Below are 26958 nucleotides of genomic sequence, written 5' to 3' on the forward strand. Positions count from 1 at the left end.
TGGGGAGAGTTTGGGTTTCACAACCACACTTAACTAATGTTAGGGATTACCCTGAGGCCAGCAAAACAGAAACATGTCATCAGGTATCAATAACATGAGCAGCGTGAAAGCAAGTTTTGCTTAATCATCTTATTAGTTCTTATATCTGTAGCTCCGTTTGTCCCCTGCAGTCCCTTGGTTGTTGAGGTTGTGTCTCCTTTTTACTTGTGTATATATATGTGTGTGTGTGTGTGTGTACAGTAGGTTTACATACTTGCACACTCAATGAGAGTGAGACTTCACAGTCAGAGCCGCCCCTCGCTCGTCACGTCCGGCGTCAAACCACTGACAATGGCGATGGTGAAAACACTCAACTTGGGACTTCAAAAACGTTTGTCGACCTCACAATGGTTATGCCCGTGTTTTATAAAGAGCAGACGACCTTGCTTGTAGGTGTTGTGTGTGAAATATTAATCTCGATAGGTTTACAATCATTTTTTTAAAATGACAGATACAGCCATTTAAAATTGCTGCTCGGTCAGAGCTCAGCTGCTGGGAGTCTGGCGCCATATAAATAAAAGTTAATTGAATTTCATTCTTTTGATAGCTTTCATTGTAAACCTCCTCATCCATTAAAATATAAAAACTCAAAGTTGAGTTTTGAAAATGTAAAATAAATAAAAGTTTACTGTCAGTTTGACCATTCAGACATGTTATACTGCAAATCACCGAAACTATTTCCAGTAAGCATTTCTTCATTCATCCATTTCAGTCTAATCTAATAACATAAAAAAATAGATACAATTTAAAAGAAAATGAAATACAGTAAAATAATATTCTTACACACAGGTTTCCTCATAGATCCCAAACCAGATGTGGAGGTTATTTCTGAGACTGGTAGAACCTGATTTTTCATTTAGCCAGTGGTTTGCTGGGTTATTAGTTCATCAGACCATGAAGAAGCATGAGCTTCATTTTATTCTGTTAGGTTGCAACTTGATATTTTGATTTATTCTATAGATTTCTTTGAACTCTTCTTTAAAGTATTGAGCCAGACTTTCAGATAGTTTTTCTTTTATTTTAAGTGCTCTCCAACTTACATCAAGATGTTTCAAAGTTGTTATTTGAAAATACTTTTTAAAAATCATTTTCAGTCGTGTCCTCAGAACGTTTTTTCAAGCTCTGTTTTAACCTTCCAGTCATAGAAATTAAAGTGTGTTAGATCAGTGTTAACTTGATAGATGTGCATGGGTGTGTGACTATCAGTGGGCTGCGTTTTATGTGGGCTGGGATGATGTCTTTGAAAATGTGAGCAAAAACACAAAGAACCTCATAATATAGGCTGCATACCAAAACTTATTACTATGTGAATTCCATAAATTTTAACAAATTAAATTATTAAAGTGTTTATTTTTATTCGTGGTCAGGGTTCAGACAGGCCCCGGGGTTTCCTGTAAATTTTGCGTGGTTTATTCCCTACATTCAGGTTGAGGGGTCATATGATGATGATGCTTTGATTGAACAATCCCAAGAACCAATATAGAAAAAATATAATTTAAAAAAAGGTATCAGCTCTCAATAATCAGAATTGCATAGTTAAAAAAAAATATGGTAGCCTGGTGGTGCTGAGAGCACCGTCTGCATACTTCATTAAGACCAGGTTGAACGCTAATGACTGTTTTGGCCTACCTGTCAGCACAGAGTTTGTGCACTTATAACCATCTAACTAACTAAATAATTAAATACTGCGGGCTGGACACTTATTTGTGGGACATACGCCCGTTGTTGCATTTGTTGCGTCTCTTTCACAGCACAACTCCCACTAGGGCTTAAATACCTGGGACTCTCCACTTCTCCACTCTTCTTCTCTCTGAGAAGTGAAGAAACTTCTTGGATGAGAGAGTGAAACATCTTCAAGGAACTTAAACAGAAAACAGAAAAGAAGCAGCTTAGTAAAGATGAAAAACAAAAAGACTACATTTTCTAATTAGCTGTAATAGGCATTTGTATCTGTAAGCTGTGCAGCAAATACTGAATATCAGCAGCTTGTTCTTTCTCACTCTTCCAGCATGTAGGAGGTATACCTGATGTGAACGGGCTGCTTAGATAGCTTGTCTTACTTTGTGCTCAAGAGCTCATGTTTCCTCATTCAGGGGATAAACTGGATGTAAAGCCTGCAGCTGATTCTCTCTCTCTGCATGCGTCTGCAGTCTAGAGCTCCTGGACCGATCCTGACGGCAGGAGGTAAGAACCCGGTGATGGAGCTGAATGAGAAACGCCGCGGCCTCAAATACGAGCTGATATCGGAGAGCGGCAGCAGCTACGACAAACGCTTTATCATAGAGGTAGGAAAACAAACACACCTCCACTCACTGCTCCGCTCTGTCTCCGATGTCTTCTCTTATTAGGAGCAGATGAACGACAGAATGCGTTTTATGTTCAGAGCTTCCTGTATATGAAAACAGCTTTAAATGCCAGCAAACGCAGCCGAACATGAAACTAGTTTAGTCCCTGTAAAATCGCTGCTGTAGTTTGTTTTCTGCTTGCTTTTTAAGGCTATATGTTGTTGCAGTGCTTTATGCAAGAAGCTCTGTGTTTCTTTATGTGGCGATGATTTCCTTTGGCCTTAACAACAAAAGAGCTGCATATGTAGATGTCTTATTAAGAAACAAAGGTGCTCCAGAGACTATGTTAACGACAGGTGTGGGACTGAATTACTCATATCACATAGCAGTTACTTTAATTTCCGGTTTCTCCCTTGTCGATTAAGTCATTATTAAAACAAAAGAAGAGCTTTTTCAAAGCGGTGCTTCAGGAAAAGAAGGTTGTTTTTGACTTTTTATAGATTAAGCTGGTTGGCATAATCTATAATAGCGTGGCATAATTTATTAGATTTATTGTAACATTGATAATGAAAATCTGTATGTTTCTATTATATGTAAATATAACAGAAAAATGTAAATTTAATATGTAAATTTGTTTTTTAAATTTTAAGAAAATTCATTTATCTTAAAAAACAGGGCCTTAACTGGTATTAGTCTACAGACATCAGGCTTAATCATGCTAACATGCTTTAAAGGGGGATTTAAGGAAGCAGGAGTTAATTGTTTTAAATAAAATTCTAATATTGCAATTTAAAAGTTGGATAAACAGTTTACTGCACTGTATGTTTGCTAGCAACAAAATAAAGAAATGCACATTCAATGAGAATCAGTTCTGCAGCTGTACTGAAGCCGTGTTGTGTTTGTGCAGAATGTGTTTTAAATTTTTACATGATGGGAATCGAGGCAGCCCGCTCAAATTCAAGCATTTTGATTTTCTTCTTTCTTTCAAACATAAACTTTTTCTCTAACCATCGGGGAACAGCGTTTTGTTCTTATTAATAAAGTTATTGTTGAGTCGATCTTGTACACAAATCCAAGTGGTTTTTTTGTTCTTCTTTGTCGTCTTGAAGACTTCAGTCTTTAGCAGGAGGAACCCTGTTAATATGAGCTCTCATCTCTGTGTGCGATAACAGGTTGAGGTAGACAAGCAGGTTTTTCGGGGAACGGGTCCCAACAAGAAAGTAGCCAAAGCCAGCGCTGCGCTCGCCGCTCTGAACAGCCTGTTCTCCGGCTCTAAATCTACGACCAACAAGAAGAAACGGCCAAACCCTCCAGTGAGTAAAACATTAAGGTTCTCAGAATGACTTTCAAATTAACGTCCTGCAGATATTGACAGATGAGACAAATCAGAGAGTTTTAAACTTAAATCAGTCTTTTTCCTTTTAGCAGTTAGATCAGGATGTGAGTAAAATGTTGATAAATTCCCAGTGAAAGAAAACATGTATTGTTCTTACTGTGGTCTATTTTTTGTGCAGCCAAAGCGACCCGTGGCTTCGGTCCTCACCCTTCCAGCCCTCGCTGCCAGACCTCCACGGGTCCCCATTATCCCCAGAGCTCCCTACATCAGCACCCCACCCGCACATGGATACATCCCACCAGGTGAGTCACACAGCAGTCACATCATTGTTTAACATGTCCGTTACATATACCAAGGGGAAAATTAATAAATCAATACTCCTTCATTTGACTGACTGTTATTAAGCTGTACAAACCTGCGTTATACTGAATGATCTTTAATTCAGTGCTCAGGATTTACACCAGAGTGTAAAGTGTTTTAATTAGCTTCCTCTTGCTCTTAGCCTTCTGTATAAGAATCTGGAAATAAAATCAGTCCCCTACAAAACAAACAACCTTTATTTCCCACATACACAGTTATACAGGGTACAAGATGTAGTGAAATTCTTGCGTCCGAGCTGCAGACATAGCCGCGCCATTCCAGGGCTTGGTTTTAAGCATGGGGGGGGGGGGGTCTAGCCAGGACCTACTGGATACCAGGTGGGAATTGAACTTGTGACTCCTGCTCCAAAGGTGTGTAGTCTTACCACTACACTATCCAGTGTCCAGGTCCAAGAGAATGGAGCAGATTAGCACCAAATATTTACCCAGAATAAATTTGAAGGACCTATCTCAAGTAGTTTTCTAGATAATGGATCTAGTGCTAAAAACACTTAACAACACCTCACCCTGATTTATTTATTGGAGAAAACTAATGACAGCCTGGACCCAAAATTTTGTATAATTCATATTAAGACATGTCTTTCCCAAGATTTCTTTCAGGCAAATTCATCTTGGTCTGGTAGGATTATTATTTTTATTTGATGAACTGACATGACCCTTGTGTCCACCAATTACAGTAGATTAGATCTTTTTTTTTTCCCCCATTTGAGAGTAACTTTAGCCATAATTCGGTGCTCTCTCACTGGTAAATACACACTCGTGTTCCATCTGCGCCTCACAATTAAAGCTGTAGCAGATTGATAGTGCTACATTAATTGAGTGCAACATTGAATTGCCCCCCAGTGCTGTACAAAGCTGCTCAGATTAACAAAGTTTCTGGCGAGGTTCATAATAAAAGGGCAGCTGAGCAGACAATCTACAAGGGAAAAAGGGCTGGAAGCACAACAGTTTTTAATATGATTCAACATAAATGTAGGTGAAAACTATTGCTGAGATGATAATAGATTACAAAAGCTGTGGGTGATACTGGTGTGTATATATAGGTGCTATTTAATGATAACATTTGATTTATTTTATCTCCCCGCAGGTTTTGGTGCTCCTTATGGTTACAGCCCTGCAGGCACCCTCCCTGCTTACGGTAATTTCCTAGTTTCACTTTCGATCCTTAATCCATCCATTTAATCTATTCCATCACCCCAACATTTGAGTTTCTTTTTCTTTCTTTCACTCTTCCTCAGGTTTTCCCTCCAGAATGCCCTCAGTAGTTGTCCCAGTCATCAGAGTTCCCACAGCATACCCCGTCACCCACCTCTACCCCTATTAGGACTCTCCCTCACCCACTTCACAGGAAGTCACTTGTTAAAGGAATATCCTGACTGGCTGTGTATTCACGACACAAACCCAACCCTGCAGTCTACAAACCTTTAAGCATCAAATCAGGCAGTGGGATTTTTGTACAGCATTCATCCTCTGGGCTAAAACAGTTTCACAGTCATGTCATTACTATCCATGTGAACACAGAGTTTGACAAAAAAGCTCTGTATCATTAAATCATTACGCAATCAAAAGTTCAGCGTTTAATGAGCAGTGTATGGAAGACTGGTGAGGTAAATATGACAAATTAAACAGCCCTACATGTCCTGCTGGGTAATACATCCAGCAGAGAACACAATAATACAGTGTAGTTTGTTTTTCTTAAAACTTACTAAACAAAAATATATTATCCACTTAAATGTCATTAGTATTATGAGGCGCAATAAACAATAATTTATGACCATGGTTGAGTTTCGTATTGTGGGAATTTCTGTATAGGACGACTACATGATTATCGGTGAGAGTTTTTGCAGTGGGGGGAAAAGCAACTGGTTCTAATACATCATCCTACAGTGTTCCTAAATTATTTTAATGATCCAAACATTCCCTGTAGGATTAAATTAACAGGATAGTGATATATTTAGAGGCTCTTATTTTGTTCCCTTCGATCTACTGAAGATGGCTACTGCAGAGAATTAAATATGGCATGAGCATTACAAGGAAGTGAAGTGAGACTACTGAAAATACGATGCAGTAAATATGTAAATAAATACATTAAATGTTCAGAAGGGATTTAAAAATACATTTAACTAAGTATTAAGTATCTACAAAACAAATGTAATATACTAGCAGGTAGGTTACTTAAAACTAAATGCATAAATTCAGGTTTTTAGGGAACTAAATTAGCAACAACTACACACGGATGATGAAATGGCTCACTAAAACTAACTTTTAGCAAAAGAAACACAGATGACAAAGAATACGATGGGAATATTCAATAAAACATCATCTCTAGTTAAATTATTTATTTATTTAATTTCCCTAAAGTGTCCCAAAGCTTACCATATTCTATTTGATTTAATAGATTTAAAAACAAATGTTTAACTACTCGAGGGAACTAAATTAAGACCGGGTATAAAGTGACTACAAAGTAGCAAACTAAATTTTTTTTAATTATTTTTTTTATATATATTTTGAAAAAAAGAGAGTAACAAATATTCAATGTGGAAACTAGAGAACTAAAAATAAATCTGGAGGGAACCAAAGACCTTTCAAATCTAAGTAACTACTAAATACCAACAATATGGAGCTATACCGTGATTGTAAAGAACCAAAAGAGCCAACACCACACTAAACATACAATAATTCAGCGTCCCTAATAGAGTAAAAAAAAAAATCAGTTGTTGTAGGGAAATGAATAATTATAAACATACTTTGTTAAATTAAAGCATGTCCTTGAGGTGAAAGTGATCAGAGCTTCTTTGTCAAAAGGCTATGTATTCCTTTAACAATCATTCATATATGTGAATGTTGTTTTGTATTTTCATTTCTCTCCGTTTTCTGCAGATGTTTTGTTTCTGTTAGAGAGAGAAAAAAGACAGGTTTACAATATTCGGTTGCACTGAGAAATATTTTCCTTTCGTTTGGATATCGAGTGTCCGAGTTTACACTTACTGTTGAGTATGAGCCATTTTGTGTTGAGTTCAAATAATTTCTTCTCAGAGAGCTGTTTTATGTTTGTAGGTAATATTCTTTTTAAATAAATTAATATTTTTGTCAACAACTGATTAACTTGTGGTCCCCAGTTTGTTGCATGCTGAAATTTCTAATTAGTATATTGTATTAGTCACACTAATTACTCTGTTACAGGACAGGCTTTCTTGCCAAATGTGTGAAACGTTTAGTTTTTCCCATGCCGATGGATATTCATCGCATTAACCAATGTATGGTATTGCTAAAAAGCCTCTGGACACCACAACCGACAGGCGAACTGGAGGGTGCTGACAGTCCGTGGGTGATACTGGTCACAGAGAGGTTTACAATGCTGCATCAGATCCCGTCTTTATTGAAGCAACGTCTTTGTGATCATTCTCACCTAGCGGCAGTCAACAACCACCCAGTTTCTAGCAACTAGTGGCAGGGTCGACCCCAACTGCTACTGGGATCGTATATGTCAAAACGTGGGTAAGAAATAATTGTAAAGTATTGAACATCCACAGTCAGGCAAATATAACCTGAAGAAACTTTGTCCTGACTTGGGTAATAGAAATGCAAAACATACTCACCTATTCCATCTCACGTGTCCTCTAAGAAACCCTTAAACATGACCTCAAGTTTATTATAATTGTTACATCCAATTTTCATAGCTCTGGCTTTTGTTAGCATCATATTTTAAACTTTCAAGGCCAAGCACTTTTTAAAATAAAATCTCTGAATTTTTTGATGTACAAACAGATTTTTTTTTAAAATATGAAATCTGTCTTTCTGCAGTATTTATCAACTCAAAACCTTCTTAAATTTGAAGATAAAGTCCACCCGGTGCCTTCAGAAAAGAAGCTTTATTATCTTTGACATTAACAAATTTGTCATTGGCTAATTGAAGAATCTCAAGATAATTATTAATTTGAAGCTTCTAAAATTCATTATTTAAGGCTTTGTGTCAGAGGCGTGAAGGTTTTAGTCCTTGCAGTACATACAGAACAGTTGTTAGTTAATTAACTGTTAATATAGCGATAGCTTTAGAGCAGGATAACAGGTATTAATGTGCACAGGTCTTAAAAACAATTAAATTAGATTTCTAAACAATGCTAGTAAAGCCATGTCTGCAGTAATCTCTAATGCTCTTTCTGCCTGACTTTACATCGCGGTCACCAAGTACAAGGCTTTAATAGGTTTCTCTATTTATCTGTAAGTTTCTCTGTTTCCCTGTTTAAAGGGCTTGCATCCATCATGCATGCATTGAATCTACTTAATTCTTCTGGCCTTTAACAATCCTGAGAGCCAATAAAGCTTCCTCTAAAAACAGCAGCACCCTGAATGTTAGGGATCCGTATCCTGCTCTGCTCATGTTACAGGTTAAATTGATGACACTGGATGTTTGGTTTGTTTGTTTGTTTTTGTTAAACTGACTGCAGAGAGAAGAAAATATCTTAAAGGTGGAGTTTTAATGAACTGCATTAACACCATTTAAAAACCAAAACTGTTGCACTCGATGAGTTTTGATCCCCTGGGGCTTGTTCCAGTAAGTGAGTTTAGTTTGATAAACTTGTGATGAAGGAAACTCTGGGTTTTCTGCTCCTGAAGGAGAGCTCACATTCTGGGTAAGTTTCTACAACAAACTCCCCGAGGGCTCCACCGTGAACCTGCTCAGGCTGAAGCAACTGTCTCACATTCATTTCCTCACTCATACAGTTGATCTCCAAGCCCGTATCCTCGATCAACTACAGTATAGAGAAAAGTGCAGTTAGGTTCACTGCTTACACTGAATCGGGAAGAAAACCTTATCGCCACCTACAACATATTAAGACTTTTATTCATACTTTGACTTTACTAGCATAAAGTAAAGCCCTGCATTATTCACAGGTCTAAATAAGCTTCGTTTCTCTTATACTATGCCTCAGTGCAGCTCCCCAATTTATCCTCTGTGTTAATGAGCAGTTCGACTGTTAACACATCAATGATACAAATTAAAGTCGACTAAAACACAACATTTCCGAATTTTGTGCTGCCTCTGTTTTCTGTGCTGAAAGCGTCTCTCTTGCGACTTCCTGTTTGGAAACTTGTTAAACTCTGGTCAACCAAGACGACCTCTTACGACTTCCTGTTTAAAAATACTGCTGGATAAACTTCCTGTTTTGATGGTCCCCTCTTCATGACCATCATGCTACAGCTACCTGCGTCTCCACACAAATCTGCAGAATCAGACTGTAACATATGTTTATAAAACATGGGGGTAACTTCAACGTCTAAAAAAATGAAGCCAGCCTGGAAGTGCCTGTATTCTTTTCAATGGCCAGCAGGGGGCGACTGCTCTGGCTGCAAAAAAACGAGGCAACTCTCTTGTTTTGTGAGAAAGTGCATTACTACAGTTGTGAAGGAGGATTATCCTAGGTATGCTCATTGGCTAACTAGCTACACTAAGATGAAAATGGTAAAAACACTCTGCTCGAGGCGTCATAGAGACCTCATTAACCATTGGGTGACATCCTAGTAGCTGTGTTCATCTTTTATACCGCCTAAGGGCAGGAACAGCTCGACTAGCAAATGATTTTAACTTTTAAAAAAGTTCAAATCTCTATGATTAACAAGCTCCAGCTTTTGTTGACAGAGGGTGGACCATAACCCTTGACACGACAGATTCAGTGGCTGGTAGGCAAGCTAGCTTTCAGAGACAGTAACCAACTGTGGCCACAAGATGGCAGTAATTTTCAGATTGGATATAGGCTGAGATCCGCTTCAGAACAGCAGCTTTTGGTATGGACTTATTCTTAGTGGGTTTATCTACTCTCAGAAAAAAAGCCTTCCATTAGCTGATAATGATTCCTAATCATGTTAACCCTGCCTGTCTCCTCTCCGCAGGCGGCCTGTACATCGACAGTGCCTATTACCAGCCGCAGACCATAGCCACACCTATAATCATCCACCTGGGCCCTCAGGATCTTTTCTGACCCTTCCAGTCCACAGAGGAAAGACACAGCAACAAACTCCAACCTCCCGTTGAATCCCTCACCCTTATTAAACACTGTCAGCGCCCCTGGACTACAGCGGCACAGCTCTCCCGGGCTTCTCCTTCAACAGCAGCAATATTGAAAGCAATATAGGAGAAGGAAACGCCCCGGGCAATGCTCTAACAGGTCCAGGTCTGGTTTTTGGGGAACAGGAGGCTACAGTCGAGACTCACTTTTTTCTGTCAGAAAATAATAAAACACGAAGCAATACCCCTGCTGCCTTCGGGAATCTCAGCGTGTCCCAAAGCAGCTCGACTCGAAGCGCTATTTCCAGTCCAGCTGCTGAACTCAAACAGGCCATCAGCACATTCACAACAGTGTGACCTACTGTATGTAAATATGACATTTACTATCTGTACACATGGATGTGTGTGTTTTAAATATATATATAAATATATAAACATGTTAATAGATTTGAATATGTAAAACCCAGCATTTATAATCTATCTGAATGTAAATACACTAGTGACTGAAGTAGGTTTGTATTTAAAGCACTCTCAGATATGATATCTATAAATATTGAAACTTACATTTTACAAATTGTCTATAACACTGTATTGCTATGTTGATTCTATATAATCCCAAATTTAACATTATTGCATATAGTAGATTAAGTAGTAATTTTCCAATCTGATTGTCTTCATGTTTTCCATCTCTGCTGGTATGGTTTAATCAGTGGTTCCCAATATACGGGATAAGGACCCATAAGTGGTCACATGGCAAGTTTTTAAATAGGCAGTTTAAAGAAGTTTATTCTAAATCAACATTATTAAATCCTTAAACTAGATTAAATTTAATTCACACAGTGTCTATTCACAACAACAGTGGCTTATACTTTGTATAATATTAGAGATAAAACGGCAACAAACAGATAATCGACTATGAGAAACACTTGGAAACAGTGGGAAGAACTCCCTTTTGTATACCATCTACATCTATCTATATACGTACCATCTGCATTCATTCAAATATAACCCCAAGTAAATAAAGTAGTGCTTTCAGCGTTAATCTCGTTAAAATGGCGTTAACGCCTTAACCGCATTAACGCGGCAAATCTCCGTCTCCACCGTGCGTGGGGCTTCACGGCGTCAATGCGTTAGCGCGGTTAGCTCGTTAACGCGTTAGCACCGTGCAGCCCCAAGCACGGAGCGATACGCACTAACTCGCTAACGGAGACGTTAGCGCCATAACTGCGTTAATGTGGTTATGGCGTTGACGTCCTCTTAACAAGATTAACGCTGACAGCGCTAAAATAAAGTCTCAGCTTAAAAATCAAAGATGCCTGTTATTCTCATGGCGTGGTCATGTTCAATGAAAATTCTTTGAGTTTCGACAACAAGCCTTCATCAGGAAATAGTACCTCTTTGCTACTTCCACTAATAAGAGTCTTTGTTTATTAAAACAATAGCAAAGTTCCATTGCAAAGCACATAGCTGCCCGGGCGCTGCACTGGGTGAATGGGTTAAATGCAGAGGAGCAATTTCCCTATGGGGACTAACATATACACACAACCTGGTGTGAAGGATATTCCACCAATAGGATGAGGCGTACAAAAGGATGTCCACATAAAAAGACATCTTTGGATCAAAAAGGACAATCTACGGGTCATCAACCTGGACATCCAGAACCCATCCGAATTTCAGGTTTTGGAACGGACCACTTCGTTCTTTACATACAAAGAAGCAACAAATAAAGAAGACGTACACAAACACAAGCTTCGATTTATAAATTACAGACCAGCAAACACCTCGGCCTAAATGAGGGCTTTCTGTAGATGTGAGTGCTTTTTGTTGATTCCTATTGCTAGAAGATTCCTGTTGGTTGCACATGACTAGAGAAAAGCGACGGTTTCCATCCCTCTTTCTAATTTTCCCAGATTGAACATCATCGACTCCTCTCCCCACGTCCCTCCCACCAGCGATTCAAGCGGGGGAGGCGATGAATGGAAACGACAACAACTACAGCCCATCTACTGCCGAATTTATGACCTCAGATGTAACTGTGCTCGTGACATGTTTTATATTTAGGGCATTGCATCATATTATGAATTTAATTCACAATATGATGCAATGTGACAGGATATCATACCTTTTTTTCAAAAATCTCACACACAAAGGCTGAATGTTTGATCCTCTTACATAACTGACACAACATATGAATAAAAAGATGAGTTCTCCTCTCTCCATGTTCTTCATAGTCCCGCTATGTGCCATGCTTCTTTTATAGTGAAGCTAAAAACATCTCCAAGGATATGTCTGTGCATCCTTAATCACAGCTTCTTCCTGTGCCTCGGCCTGTCCTCTCTCCTCTGTCCTCTTGATGCATTTTAGGAAGTGAGACATCCCTCAGCTTGGAGTACTGAGATTGATTCAGGGTCACAGCGAGGAGGACAGGGGAGACGAGGAGGCGCAGATTAAAGCCTCATTAAATCCTGCTTGCTTGTGGAGTTTGTATGCCAAAGAGCATTAGAGTATTGGAGGTAAAACATGAGCATGCCATGTGAATAAAAGCATTTCAAGTCATTTTTAATAAGATTTTTAAGCTTTTCTATATCTGCCTTCCAAACTGCAATTCAAACAAAAACGACCTAAATGAAGAAAGCACTGCACCCCAAACGCACTCTAAACACGTCTCAGTCTTAGGTGAAAATTTTGGGAACCACTGGTTTCAAACGTTTGTAGACTTTCCTGAAAGAAAAGGTCCACAAGCTTGTTAACAGTGCCAATTCAAAATTCTAATATAATTATAATATTCTGATATTTATCACAGTATACATATTAATGATATATATATATATATATTAGGGGTGCAACGATACACAAAATTCACGGTTCGGTTCGATACTTTGGTGTCACGGTTCGATATTTTTTCGATACAAAAAATGTTCATGCCTTTTTAATTTGTCATTTATTAAAATTATAAAAATATATTTTAACTCAAAAGTACAGTTTTTAAAATTAATGTTGCTGAAACAACAAAGTAATAAAAAATAAATAAATCTATCTGATTGAGAAATCACTCATCTTTGGAAAAGAGAGTTTATTACAGAGAAATGGCTCTTTCCAAAATAAGCTATACTATACGCTTCTTCTGGGCTATATTCTCAGCAGCATATTAAACATATCAGGTGATTAGTAAATCTGCGTTCGACTACTCCACCTAGGCTGCACTGTCGAGCGCAGATCCACTGAGCGCTCAACACAGACAGCATCGTCAGAAGGAAAGTTGATAAAATAAATTAAAAATTTTGTGTTGTTCGATACATATGCGTACCGAACCGAAAGCACTGTATCGAAAGGTTCAATATCGATACGAGTATCGTTGCACCCCTAGTATATGTATATATAAATATATATGTATATGTATATACACAGTATGTTTACAGAATATACTACAGAAAATCAATCAACAAAACAGAATTTGCCTTTTTTGGCTCATTTGGTATTAAATACATTTTATGCATTTCATGGTGCCGCAAAAATCAGTGCATGGCAAAACATATTTATTTAAATTAGCATTTTACCAATGGCATCACCATCAAAATTGTGCCAGACATTTGCTGCATTGCTAGTGTGCATTAAATACTTTTTATTTAGCGTGCCAGCCAATGAAAAAGAAGAAGAAGGAAAAAAACAAATAAATCCATGTCAGTGATTTGCTGTAGGTTGTTAGCTTTACTTTGATAAGCACAGATGAAATACAGTTTCCATTGTTCTTCAGTTACAGGTTTGTTGGTTTGTTTTTTTTACTTTTATTTAACCGGGAAGTGAAGAGTGCGTTTCTTAGGCCGATACAGGGAGCATTAATCTAGTAAAACATGCAAACTGCACAGAAAGACCCAACACATGTTTGAAACCAGCAGCATCTGTGCTAATCACTGAGCCACCGCGCTCCTCATTAAAACCAATGTGAGCAGCAGTCAAGCGCAAAGTAGCACTCTGAAGCTGCTCCAGTTCTACATGATTGTAGCAAGGATGCAACAATCCAACATTTTCCAGTTCACGTTTCACCACTCTGGTACCAGTGTTTAAATGAAACAAGGGCTGGGAAATCATTTCTATGGCATCATCAGGCTTGACTCGAGATGTGAGTAAAATAAAATGTTACAAATAAATATCCAACAAAAGACAAAAGCGTAAATGAAATGTTATCACTCGTGCTTACAACACACATCAGCTTTCCAAGAAGTGTAGCAGCTCACAGCTGATCGCAAGTGGACTCTGAGTCGAAATGAATTTAACAGATGACCTCACATCTGACCAATATCCAATCCAAATACAGACTACTTGTTGCGTCCCTAGGTTATAAATACTCATTATTGTATAGACACTTCATTAACATGTTTTAGCTGTATACCAGAAACTATGTATGGAGGCACACAGGGCTACAGATGTTAATAGAATAGTGACTAGCTAACGTTAAGAGGTACCTAAAATATGCTTAAATTAACCAGTTTCTGGGGCAAAAAAAACTCTTCAAGACAATTTAGCAAATTTGGTGGGAAAAACAACTGAGAGACATTTTTTAAAAAGTTACAGCATCAGTACAATTTGATTTAAAAGAATGAAACATTTCTCGAAGCAGCAGCAGATCATATTACATTTCTGGTGACTGGAAGCACAACTGTCTCAAGCAATATTCAACTCAGGAACATCCAAACCATAAAAAACAAAACAAGAGTGCAAACTTGATCTGATTATGAGATGTGGAAATTCTCTACAGTGTAACTGCAGAAGGGATGAAACAATGTTCTGACAGATTATATTACAATGAATGCCACCGTGGATACAGTGGCATTCATTGTGATATCCAGATTGTTGTGTTGAATGTCTCTGGTAGAATGTAAAACATGTACAACATTTTTCCTTCTTGTGCAGATGATTTATCAGCATTATGTATCCAAAAGATGAAGAATTATTAAAATTATGTTTTTTTATTTCATTTTTCAGTTTATCATTTAATTCAGAATTAATTTTAAGGTCTAAGTTTAACTTTGAAGATTTACTTTTGGCTTTGGACATGAGAGTGATATCATGAACGACGCCTTTAGAGTGTTAAACGGTAACAAACCTACCACCTGTCGCTGTATGGAAGTTCATTAACAACAATGACAACAACAAGTATAAAACCACAAAATGTGACCAAGTTTATTAAATTCAGTGTATTTTAAACCTGATAGGCCAGCACTACTAACTGGGTCAAAATGCGAGTAGAAATTGCTTCATTATCTCACGTTTGCAACTTTTACATGTCAACATCTGTATTTACAATTCTCAAGATTTTTTTAATAACACCTTATCACAACCACTATGAATAAAGTGTGTATTAGTAGTTAATTATCTTCAATTAATAGTTATTTACGGCTGCTAAAAATAATAATAATTTGAGTTGGGTAATGGTTACTGTAACCAAGCTGCAATTTGACAAGAAACAACCAGATAAGTAACCAGATGACGATCTGTCCGATCAAAATAACATAAGATTGTGAACTTTTGTCCTGTTTCTCTTTGCTGCTGATTATTAGTGTTATCAACTTATCTGCTGCTCTCAGTCAAACACAGACACACATTCAACAAGTGTATTAATAAGTTATTAATATAGTTTCCCCACAAAAGAGTGTCAAATATAAATATAAGATAAAAAATGTAATATATTAACATGTTATATTAATAATTCAATTAAATACTATTAATTGTGCAAATAAGTTCATTATTTTTAATTTTTCAATGCTAAATTATTTTTTAATTAACTTACATTTATTTACACTTTTTAAAATTATTATTATGTTTATTTTTCCATTCAAATGTATCTTTTCTTCACATTTTGGATTAATTCATTCATTTACCTATTTATTTATATATTGTCACATTTCTCCTTCATTAAGCAAAGGAGGCACTTTTTGTTTTCAAATGTTTTTTTTAAATTGGAAATTATTTTCAAATTAATTTTAAAACATTGTTTTCATTCATTTCTTCTTTTTTTTTAAAATTTCATTATTTACTTTTTTATGCACTTAGAGCTGAGGCACCTATGTAATCCATTTGAGAACAAGTCCAAACTCAGAGTATTCAGTCATATGTACAGCATTTCATAATTCCCTATACCAACCCTAACCTGATCACATCTGCAAACACACCTTAATAACTGAGTCTGCAATCTCTCTTAGAGTGGAGTTCTGCAATCTCTTAAACTAAACTGAAATCTTGGATTGAAATTCCTCTTTATTTTGTCATTCTTGAACTTCCATACATCTCTGTAATCTGGATTTCTTGTCTTTAATGTGCAAAATGAAAAGTGTTTTTCTGATTTGTGACACCAAAGCAAAACAGAGAAATTGATTAAAAGTGCAACATGAATAGAAGAAAGGGATAAAAGGAGGAGTTGTAGAAATGTGTACCAGTTGTTTGCTTCTAACCTCTTTTTCATCAGGGCGAGCGCTCCCCAAGTCACGCTCAGCTGCTGCGGAGCTAATTACATCTGAGAGAAGAAAAAGAGTGAAAGAAATGTCTGATTACACACTGAGAGAATCAGATAGCAGCACAAAACAAGACATTTAAAGCAGCTGTTTGTATAAAAAGCTGCAGCACTTAATGAGAAGAAATGTGTAGAAAGAGTGTAACTCTGCAGGATGCTTATTCGGTCTCCAGTATCCCACCGATGTTTCCTCCATCTCACCTCGATGCTACATGACAGCCAGGAGACTAAAAACAGACTTAACACATTTTAATTTTCCACTGAATTAAAACCAGTGTTACTGCTGTCGAGGTAACGTTCAGTTTTATTACAATCACTGATCAAAGTCAAAGTGTTGATGTTTTCACCTGCTGATTCATGTCTGAAATGTTTATGTCTCTTTTAAATAAACTTTCATTTCCCCTAAGGCAGCACTTTGTTCTGCTTTAGTGAAATTGCAAACGTCACATAACCAGAGATGGGCGAGTTACTGTGTATCTGATTACTTTTTTCAAGTAACGAGTAAAGTAAGGGATTACTATTGCAAAAACGGTAATTAGATTACCGTTACTTTCCCGTAGGAACGCTGCGTTACTGCGTTACTAAAACCGTGATTTTTTGCAAGAATGTCTCACGATAGTGACGTAAGCGAGTGCGCCGTTAGTGACAACAGCTGTGTGCAGATCAACAATGGATCACATATCATTGTGGGAGAGAGTATGAGCGTGCAGCGTTTAAAGTGTGGAAGTACTGACCTTACTTTGAGTTTGATTCCATAAAAAGTGACAAAAACATTAGCGTCCATTGTGCGTGCGAAGAAAACTTCTTTTTACAGCGAAAAAAACCCCTAAACTTCTGAGCAAGCGCCGAGTGCGCAAGGACGTAATGGGAAACTCACAGAGAAACTCGCGGAATCTTCCACTGACCGCGGCACACCTGCACCAGGGTAAACCTCCGCCTACCGTAGTCCTGCTTTACAGGTGAAAATAGAGCAACAGGACCGCTGAGTCTTTGATTTTATTTATTTTCTGCTGTGTTTTACTTGCATCTATTTGAAAGACTGAGTGTAAACACAAAAAATATTTTATTTTATGTGCGGGAATGTGTAGAAAATAGGTTTAAATGTTAAACTAATTTATTCAAGTCAGAGAATGTTGCATATAATTAAATCTTTGCTTGATGCATAAAGTTAAAAGATTAAAACTAATAAAACAAGTTAAAAAAAAGAGACTTTTCCATTTGATTACATTTTGTATGATGGATTATGTAGAAAAAGTAGAATTGGGCTGAAAGATCTATCACTTTATCACCTATTCAGGTTGTAAATCGTGTTTTTAAAAAGTAACTAAGTAATTAATTACTTTTGAAAATAAGTAATCAGTAAAGTAACGGGATTACTTTTTTGGGGAAGTAATCAGTAATTAGTTACTGATTACTTTTTTCAAGTAACTTGACCAACACTGCACATAACACATATTGATAAAAACTGTAATACTTCTGAGGCTTTTCTCTGTTTTTCATCAGGGGATCATGTGGAAAGTTATGAAAGCTTGAACTGATGAAAAACTCAGTTTAAGAAATGGTTGTAAAGATACTGAGGGAAAGAAAAAGAAAAAAAGTCACAGCAACAATCTGGATTTTCACTGGATAAAAACCCTGAAAAAGATCTAGGCTGGAATGAAAAGTGGAGTAAGTGTGCAGGTGTTACCAGTCCTGCTGTGTTTACAGTCAAGAGTTTCTCTTCAGGTTTGCACTTCTGAAACCAGAAGTCCAGAAAATCTGAATTCTTGACTATTAAAATAAAAAACTTGACCTTTGTGACTGCGATTTCACCGCAGACAGCAAACGTATGCAGAGAGAAATCATCAACTATCTGTGTACACTTATAAAAGTTAACTAAAAAAAACTAAAACGACGTTTAAAAAAATAATAAAAATAAAAAAATACTAGGGTTGATAATATCAGTCTTTGTTTATTGTGGCAAACTTTTTTGGCAAAAAGATTAAAATAAAATACAAGTCAGAGGGAGGCCATGAAGACCAAAACGAATAACTTCACAATGACTTACGGTGTGATGCAATGAATCGTTATTGCCTCCATTTTTGCAGCTCATGCTTCTTCCCCGTGTACCAGTTTGTGTCCGTGCACAGGAGGGTGAAGATTCTCCAGTTTGAAGGGGGAAAATTGTCTGCATTTGGAGCAATGATGGTGGCATATATGTGCAATTTTTAAAGTATTTCACGACCATCTGGTTCTGTTGTTTGCAGCAGAGGATAGAGTGTTAAAGAATGGCACAGACTTGCAGTCCTGAACGTGAGATTTTTGGCACAGTGTGACATGTGCTGTTTACATCCAGTATTTGCAGTCAGCAGTCTGAGTGCTGCTTCTTAAAACCACCATGAGCCGGAGAAAAGCCTCGACGTCAGCCACCCTGAGATCCCCTACAGCCGACCTGCAATCAGAGCTACAGTACGACACCTCTGCGTGAGATTAAAGCAGTCGTAAGGGATGGGTGGGGTTTTCTTTTTCTTTTTCTGTGTGAGGTGGAAGCATGCAGATGCAGACGGTGAGGATGGTATCAGATGGAGATCCAGATCCTGCTGGTATTTTTAGCTTTGAGAGAGGAGCCAGAAGGTGTTGGATTACGCAACGTGGGCACATGCCACCCTCACTGATGGCAGTTTGTCATCTTATATGAGCACCGAGGACCACGATGCAAGGAAGTATACTGCTTATTTATGTTCTTACCCAATCAAACACCTCAAACATCGGCCCAGAGCATGAAGAACAATGTAAAACATTTTGCTCTAATATTAATAATAATAGAAACATTCTTGCTGTTGTTGGTTAAACTTTCACACTTCAACCATAATTTCGCAGACAGAAACTGTACATTATATATACGCACCAAGTTAATGGCATCAGTGTGTCTGTGTGTGTTTGTGCTGTTTTTTATTATTCGGTTCATCAGCAGTCAAGAGTCCCTTTGTCAACACCCCTGATTTTTTATTACGAAACATATTAATAAATATTTTTTGTCCCATAATTAATTGATAACTATAGTTATATATCTTAGTTTAAAAAAAAAACAGTCATACAATAATATTTTATTTGGCTTTTTTCCTTAAGATCAGAATGAAATCAGACACTGAGCTTCAAAAATCTTCTCACAGGACTTTTTGAAGGTGCAGGCTGCTGCGAGTTTTACTGTGAGACCACAGCCTCCTCTGCTGGTCGTCTTACTGAGCCGACAACATTTACCTGAGAGGCTTTTTGAAGGTTGAGGTCAGTATTTCTTCATTTGTGTCTATCTGACTTAAGGTTTTCTAAGGTTTTTTCTTTCTTCTAAAGATGTGAAGCAGCAAGAAGAAAGCCTAACAAAGTGAAGATGGTAAAAAAAGAAAAAAGTTCAGTAGAAATGCAACAGAAACAAACAAAAAAAAAAAACAGTTAACAGGAGGACAGAGAAGAAATTCAGAAAGGAGAGAATAGCTGAGGAGGATCGTGGTTTTTAAGACAAGTGCCTCCTGTCTATCCCTTCTTCTTGGTCTTCTTCTGTTTTACTAGCAGTTGGCAACTCATTTAATTAGAGCAGGTAGTTGTACTGCCCTCTAGTGGAAGAGAATGTAACCGTTGTCCATTACTCACGCCGATCGCTTAGAGTACTAATCAGGTGGAACCAGATAATATTCTATGGCACACCCATGTGCTGCAGCACAGTGGTTGGGAAACACTGCTTTATAAAGCTGTATAATAACTCTTCACTCTGTGACAGGTAAACACACCTGTCAGGTAAAAGATTTTGTATTATGCAGCTGTTGTTTGTTTATTGTTTATTGTAGACTTTACTATTTTTACTTTGTATTACTCTGCTGTGGTATCAGTGAGGTATCTATCCATCTTAATCCACATGAAGACACATGGATGATCTGAGTTTGCAACACTGAAATTAAGTGTCACAGCAACTGGATGTCACGCACTACAGCTAAAGGAGGGATGCTGTTGTTTGCCAACAGCAACACTGACAAGCTGAACAGGAAATGAAGCAACAAGAAAGCATCAATCCCAAGACCCTCTGTGATCCAGGCCCTCCAAGATAAAACAGATAAAACCAATATCTGGCTATCAGTGCCTGTTTGTATTCCCCACAATAGCAGACATTAAACTGGTTTCATTTTGCTATTGAAACCATATATAGTTATATAGACTATATATACTCTGGTTATAGAGTAAAACATGGTGAACAAAAAAAAAGCTTGTTCTAGTTTCAGGTTGTCATTCTTTGAGTGGAAGTAAAACTGATTTCGTTTTTAACAGAAACTAAATGTGTGTTTAACCCTTAAAATCTGGAATATTTCCTGTAAGACACGAGGTGTTATAAATGTTGGAAAAAATTAAGTGATAAAATTTGACCAAACCCATAAATTACATGGCGCATGGCTTCATTAAACAGAAGATGGCAGCAAACCTCCGGCAGTCTGACTGAGCTGCGCTGCAGCTGCAGAAACACTGCCGGCTTTGTCTCCTTGAATTCGGTGAATGTTTAATTATGAAGTGAACAAAACATGTTATTGTCTGAGCCAAAGATTCGGCTGCATACACGCCGTTATCACAGGGTGTTTTCAGCTTATTTTAGTTACAGCTTCAGTGAATCAGTGAGCTCCTCCGGCCAAACACACTGGCACTTCTCCAAAAAGGTACCTTGTGTTTTAACCGCCAGCAGTAAATGGTTCTGCATGTTTATCACAAGGATGATCTAAAATTATGCAACCTGGTTAAAAAAAATAAAAAAAATAAGCTCATTTACTTTTTCTATTATGTGAAGTTACAGAAAATCAGGTCTGAAGTGAAGGCAGCTGTCTTTGGTAAAACACAGAAGACTTAAAGGATAGCGAAGCGTAAAAAAAGAGGTGTGTAATAAACAGAAAACATCCATTTAAAGTGTAGAATTGTTATTGATTTTGACCTCTGCGTAACCACCATCGTCCTCAGGCAGCTGAACGATAACACATGAGAAACAAGGAGAGTCAGGAGGAAGCTCAGAGAAGAGTTTTTATGCCTGTAAACCACTGCTCAAAAATTTTGGACCGTGTAGAAACGTCTGTGTTTTGAAATAATGTCTCAATAATATTTTTATTTAACAAACAAAGCAATTCATTCACAAATTTTACAGATAAATCTACAAAAGTGTACAAAGAACCATAACTGCTGTATTTTCTGTGCATTTTCAATCATCAACTTAAGAATTCGCCTTAAAAAGCTGTGTTTTTGAAGCCAAACATGACCACATTTGGATGAAACGGTAAAGCTAATCAACTAATGCCAACAAGCTTAACCAGCAAGCTGAATAATTACTCAAATTAATCTAGCCAACATCATCTGCATCCCTGCAACCGCAGCACCAATCTGTCTGTCAATCTCCCCTCACTCATGAACAAACCCTGAGATACTTTAACTCCTCCACTTGGTGCAGGAGCTCATCCCTGACCCAGAGTGGGCACTCCGCCCTTTTTCAGCTGAGGACCATGGCCTCAGATTTGAAGGTGCTGATTCTCATTCCCACCACTTCACACACAGCTTGGAACTGTTCCAGTGCGAGCTGGAGGCCATCACCCGATGAAGCCAACAGAACCACATCATCCGCGAAAAGCAGAGATGAGATTCTGAGACCACCAAAGTGAAAGGCTTCCACCACATGGCCTCACCTAGAAACTCTGTCCATAAAAATTATGAACAGAATCAGTGACAAACGGCAGCCCTGGCAGAGTCCATCACCCACCGGAAGTCCGACATACTGCCAGCTATGCGAACCAAGCTCCTGCAACAGTTGTATAAGGATCGTAGCAATGGGCCAGAATTGGTCCGTCATGATGAAGAGAGAGCTGAGGGTAAAAGCGAAGCACTCAATTTACCGGTCAATCTACGTCCCTACGGTCACGAGCTGTGGGTAGTGACCGAAAGAACGAGAAAGCAGATACAAGCGGTGGAAATGAACTTCCTCCGAAGGGTGGCTGGCATCTCCCTTAGAGATAGGGTGAGAAGTTCGGCCATCCGGGAGGGGCTCAGTAGAGCTGCTGCTCCTCCACATCGAAAGGAGCCGGTTGAGGTGGTTCGGGCATCTGATAAAGATGCTTCCTGGGCGCCTCCCAGGACACGCTGGAGAGATTATATCTCTCGGCTGGTCAGGGAACGCCTGGGTGTTCCCCGGACAAGATAAAGGAGGTGGACAGGGAGAGGGAGGTCTGGGCTTCTGTGCTTAGGCTGCTGCTCCCGCGACACAGCCCTGGATAAGCGGAGGGAGGAAGGGAGGAAGGAAGGATGAATGGATGGATGGATGGATGGATGGATGATCTCACCAACACTATAACATATTCTTCTTTGATGGCTTGTCTGTATATTATTTGTCAGAATAAGGCAAAAAGGCTCTAACACCACAAACAGCCCAGTTTGGTAACACCTGTTCATCAAAGGAGTCACAAACAACACTTAGTTTGAATAAATAAAGTTAATTTAGTGATCTTTGATCTGGCGACAGAGTAAAGGGATTTTCACATCTCCTATTTTTAGACTATGGGAAAGTGTCAGACCACTGTGCACACTGAGTAACATTCAGTGTTACTCAGAATATCAACTTTCAGAGCTCTGATGTGCAAACCAACAGAATCACTGAGAGCGAACAGAGCAGAAAAACAAATACCTCAAGATAATATTGTTTTTTTACCCACTCTGTGCATTTGTGATGATCATGAATTCACGTTCTGCAGCTGGGGTCTCGTTTGCTCTTGCAGATCCCAGTTGATCAGTTGTCCCCATATCTATCTATGACAGGGTTATCCATAAACCAGGAGACGACTGACTCCAGATATTTAACATCATTTTTGAATCAAATGTGCCAAAGTGATTCATCAGTGCATCTTTGTTCGAGCTACAAACAGAATCTATGTATGAACTTCTAGATTTGATTTCCTGACACGTCTACATCTAATCTTTTGTTGATTTACACTCTAAACACGGCCCAACGGACACATGCAAGAGTAGAATTGGTGTTTGATGGTCTATGTGCCAACTCACACAAGAAAGAGTGCCAGGTTGGTAATACACAGTCAGAAACTCTACCCGGAGGCCCTGTCAAAGCACCCAGATCTATCAAGCTGGTACCATTTCAGTAACACTGTGAGTCACAGTACTGATGCCAAGTGTATTTCTGCAAGAAGCTTAACCAGGTGTCTTATTTAGAAATTTGTTACTAATGTATAATTAACAATGTATTTTCATAATTCCTACAAATTAGCATTGTTGAGTACAATTTTTGCTGTCTCTTTGGACTTTGTTCTTTAATTCAGCAGCACTTCTCTGCTTCATTCACTGAGGACACAACTGCAAACGTGGAGGCAGCCAATACTGCTGAAGATGGCTAACATGACGCCCAACAGCTTTTGTTTGAATATGGACAAATGCACAAAAAACATCTGTCCCAATTCTGATAAATTGTCCAAGTATAAACAGAATAAAATGGTTAAAGTTCATGTTCATACACCCCAGTGAAAAAAAGCAGTCAGTCAATGGAAAGATCACACAACTAAAGTCTATGTGCAAAGAGACAAAACTGAAATTATTAAAAATAGATTTCACACTATTCGACCAAGAACTGATGTCTCGACTTCCTCTGCAGCAGCAGGAAGACCTGAACCTGAAATATTAATGAAACCACAGAACCAGAGCCGGTAACACTGTGCAGGAGCTTTAACTGCTTTATTTCATCTAAAGACAGCAGCACTGTAACCAACCTGTATCTCAGATACACTGAATAAAAATATCTATCATTCAGGAAAAGCCAGCAACCGCCCGAAGGAACAGAAATTTTCACTCTTATATGGTAACAGTTGAAGGTGTGTTGGCTCCATTTTAGTAAATACAGATCAGCACAGCAGGATGAATTTACTCGACTGATGTGTGTTTGCACCTGTTGCACTGTTAGTGGGTGTTCGTGCACCATTGCTTAAGTGGTAGGTATATGCAAATATATACCTACCACTTTACTTACAATTGTATCACAACTAATTTAATATTAATTAATATTAATTCATTAATAGGTGTAATTTAAGGGGGAAACAATTATTTTATAGTGAGCAGCTGAATGCATATTGGGTTAAACATCATGTACTACAACATTCATTAGGTTTCAATCACATGTGGGATTATAACATTAACTTTCTTTGATTTTGTTTAAGTTTTACACCCAAGTTTCTCTTTATTTATTAAAAAAAATCATGTCTCTACTCACATTTGTGATTTTCACAGACAGGACGAGGATGGCATCGGTTTGGGGAACCTCAGATTAGCATCCCTGTTTGAACCTGTGTAAACAGTCACTCCAGGATTAGTTTTTCTGTTTTCTTCTTATTTTTGTTTACAGTACAGAACAGCAGACCCACATGACAAAGAGCTGTTACGACCATTTACTCAATGCAGAGAAAAAATCCATTTGCCGTGTTGTCACATTATTTTAGTGATTGATTAGCAGGATTACTTTCTAGAGGCCCTGTACAGCTGAACACCACAGAAACCAGTCGCCTGTGCGGTGCAGCTACAAAGGAGTCCTCCCAATGAGCAGAGCAGAGAGCCTTGTTAGTTTCAGCTCCTTGCACACTTCTCACAGTGCGACTGATTTTTGTCCACACATGGTCCATATCCTCCATTGTGGCCCATAGATTATGCTCCTGCAGTATTCGGTGACTCATTAGCTGCTGGTTCCATTATTGATGCTCTGTTTGCATGCCGCAGAGAAACCTCACTGAATAATAGATTGAACCCGACTGCTGCCGCTTTTGGGACAGAAAGGTGGGGAGCAAGAACAGAAGGAAAAAAAACGAGAATGGTCGTGGCCATCTTTATTTACTCTGCAGAAACCAAATGTAAGAATAATCATTTTGTACCGTTTTTAAAATGTAAAGCTTTTACATGATACTTATTATTAGAAAGAAACTTCTAAGTAATGTCACTTTTCTAAAAACAACTTCTTTACAAACATGTTGGACTTGAAAACAGACGCATAAGTGTGGTTATCTCGTGATATTTTCTTTCCAGAGTCAGCTGATATCTTGAATTTTCAAATATCTGCAAATGACCTTTATCAGATGATGAGTCAGAAAAAGTATGTGCGGCTGTTTTGGTGCTTGTGTCCACTTGTGAATGATTTCCTGGAAAGTTAAACAAATAATGTGCTGCACCATTGTAGACTGTTTCTGCTTGTGTAACGTTGCTAGCTTATCTGATAAACTGCCCCTGAAGTAACCAGCTAACATTAAAGGACCAGTTGTGTCCAGTTTTCCAGTCAAGTTTACCCCTCTCCACTCAGCCGGGCGCTTCGAGACTTTACCGACCAATATGTGATGTCAGAGTAGCCATGTTTAAATATATTTAATGGTCCTGAAAAGCAGTCCCACTGGAAAACCAGCTGGAAAATAACTGACGTCAAACCTACACTTTGCTGACAGATAAGATCTTTTCAACGTCAGAGTAACGTTTCATAAATAACTACTTAATTAAATCACACTCAAGAGCAAAAAAGACAAAAGGTCAGTTTTATAAATAAAGTCCTAGCAACGTAATCTGATACCAGTATAAATGCAATTTAAAAAGCAAATTAAAGAATCTTAAAGGCAATTTTGTTCTTAACTGGTAACCACTGAAATGAGAGGCCAGCAGAGCAGACATGGAGTCCCTTTTAGTGCTGCATTTTCCACCAGCAGCAGAATAATATGTCTGTTTTCTGCAAATCTGCTGCCACCTCCACAAATTTCCAACCAGTGCCTCCAACAAGGTGAGCTGTGCAACCGCCTTGCAATCAAAAGTCACCCAGAGGTTGAGGATGTTGTGTGCTCAACCTCTGGATAATCAGTGGACCTTTGCAAGTACTGTAATTGTTTGCCAAAAAGATGGAAAAAAAAAAGTCATCCAATCATCAGCAACCAATATTTCCTGGTTAAAAGACAGTTTCTGTCCCATCTTTTCTCTAGTGTTTGTAAGTCACAAGAACATTTGTACACTGATACTACAGGATGAGCCCTTTTTTAGAGTTGGAAAAGTTGCAATATAAAATCTGTCTTTTATATAACTGATGCAAGAACTATTACCCAAATAATTTATGTTTATTTTATTTATTTTTTTTCTCTGAGGATTCAGAAGTTGTGACTACTGTTCAGAAAGTGTCCAACATCGTCTCACACAAAGATCCTCTTTGCTCCATATTTGGTTTGTTAGGATCAAATCACCCAATCCACTTTATGCAATAATCAAATAAAACTATCTGCATTGGATTTCAGTTTATTTTTACACAATCTGTAGCTGCAGCAGATGAACAGATGACAGTTTAATGACTCTCAGATATCAGGCGGGTAAAACAACGAAGTGTTACTGGAAGT

General features: G+C 38.1%; 1 protein-coding gene and 1 long non-coding RNA gene across 4 annotated transcripts in view; one reads left to right on the forward strand and one right to left on the reverse strand.

The window, feature by feature from the left end:
- The window catches only part of LOC113033382 (spermatid perinuclear RNA-binding protein-like), a 99696-nt gene extending 84674 nt beyond the window's left edge, over positions 1-15022 (forward strand). The window contains exons 14-18 of one of the 2 annotated variants that reach the window (XM_026187122.2): positions 2190-2324; positions 3497-3637; positions 3839-3962; positions 5128-5178; positions 9933-15022. In XM_026187122.2, the coding sequence (XP_026042907.2) occupies positions 2190-2324; positions 3497-3637; positions 3839-3962; positions 5128-5178; positions 9933-10021 (540 nt within the window). In that variant the 3' untranslated portion in view covers positions 10022-15022. Of the gene's footprint in view, positions 1-2189; positions 2325-3496; positions 3638-3838; positions 3963-5127; positions 5179-5278; positions 7142-9932 lie in introns of those variants that run through there. The other variant, XM_026187123.2, reaches the window with a different exon arrangement.
- The window catches only part of LOC113033383 (uncharacterized), a 70619-nt gene that overhangs the window by 1038 nt on the left and 42623 nt on the right, over positions 1-26958 (reverse strand). For both annotated transcript variants that reach the window (XR_013912796.1, XR_003274024.2), the window contains exons 2-4: positions 24819-24891; positions 16497-16558; positions 1817-1900 (exon numbers count right to left, since the gene is read on the reverse strand). This is a non-coding gene — a long non-coding RNA (uncharacterized LOC113033383). The remainder of the gene's footprint in view (positions 1-1816; positions 1901-16496; positions 16559-24818; positions 24892-26958) is intronic.

This window comes from Astatotilapia calliptera, chromosome 12 (genome assembly GCF_964374335.1).
Source record: "Astatotilapia calliptera chromosome 12, fAstCal68.1, whole genome shotgun sequence".
Taxonomy (NCBI): Eukaryota; Metazoa; Chordata; class Actinopteri; order Cichliformes; family Cichlidae; genus Astatotilapia; species Astatotilapia calliptera.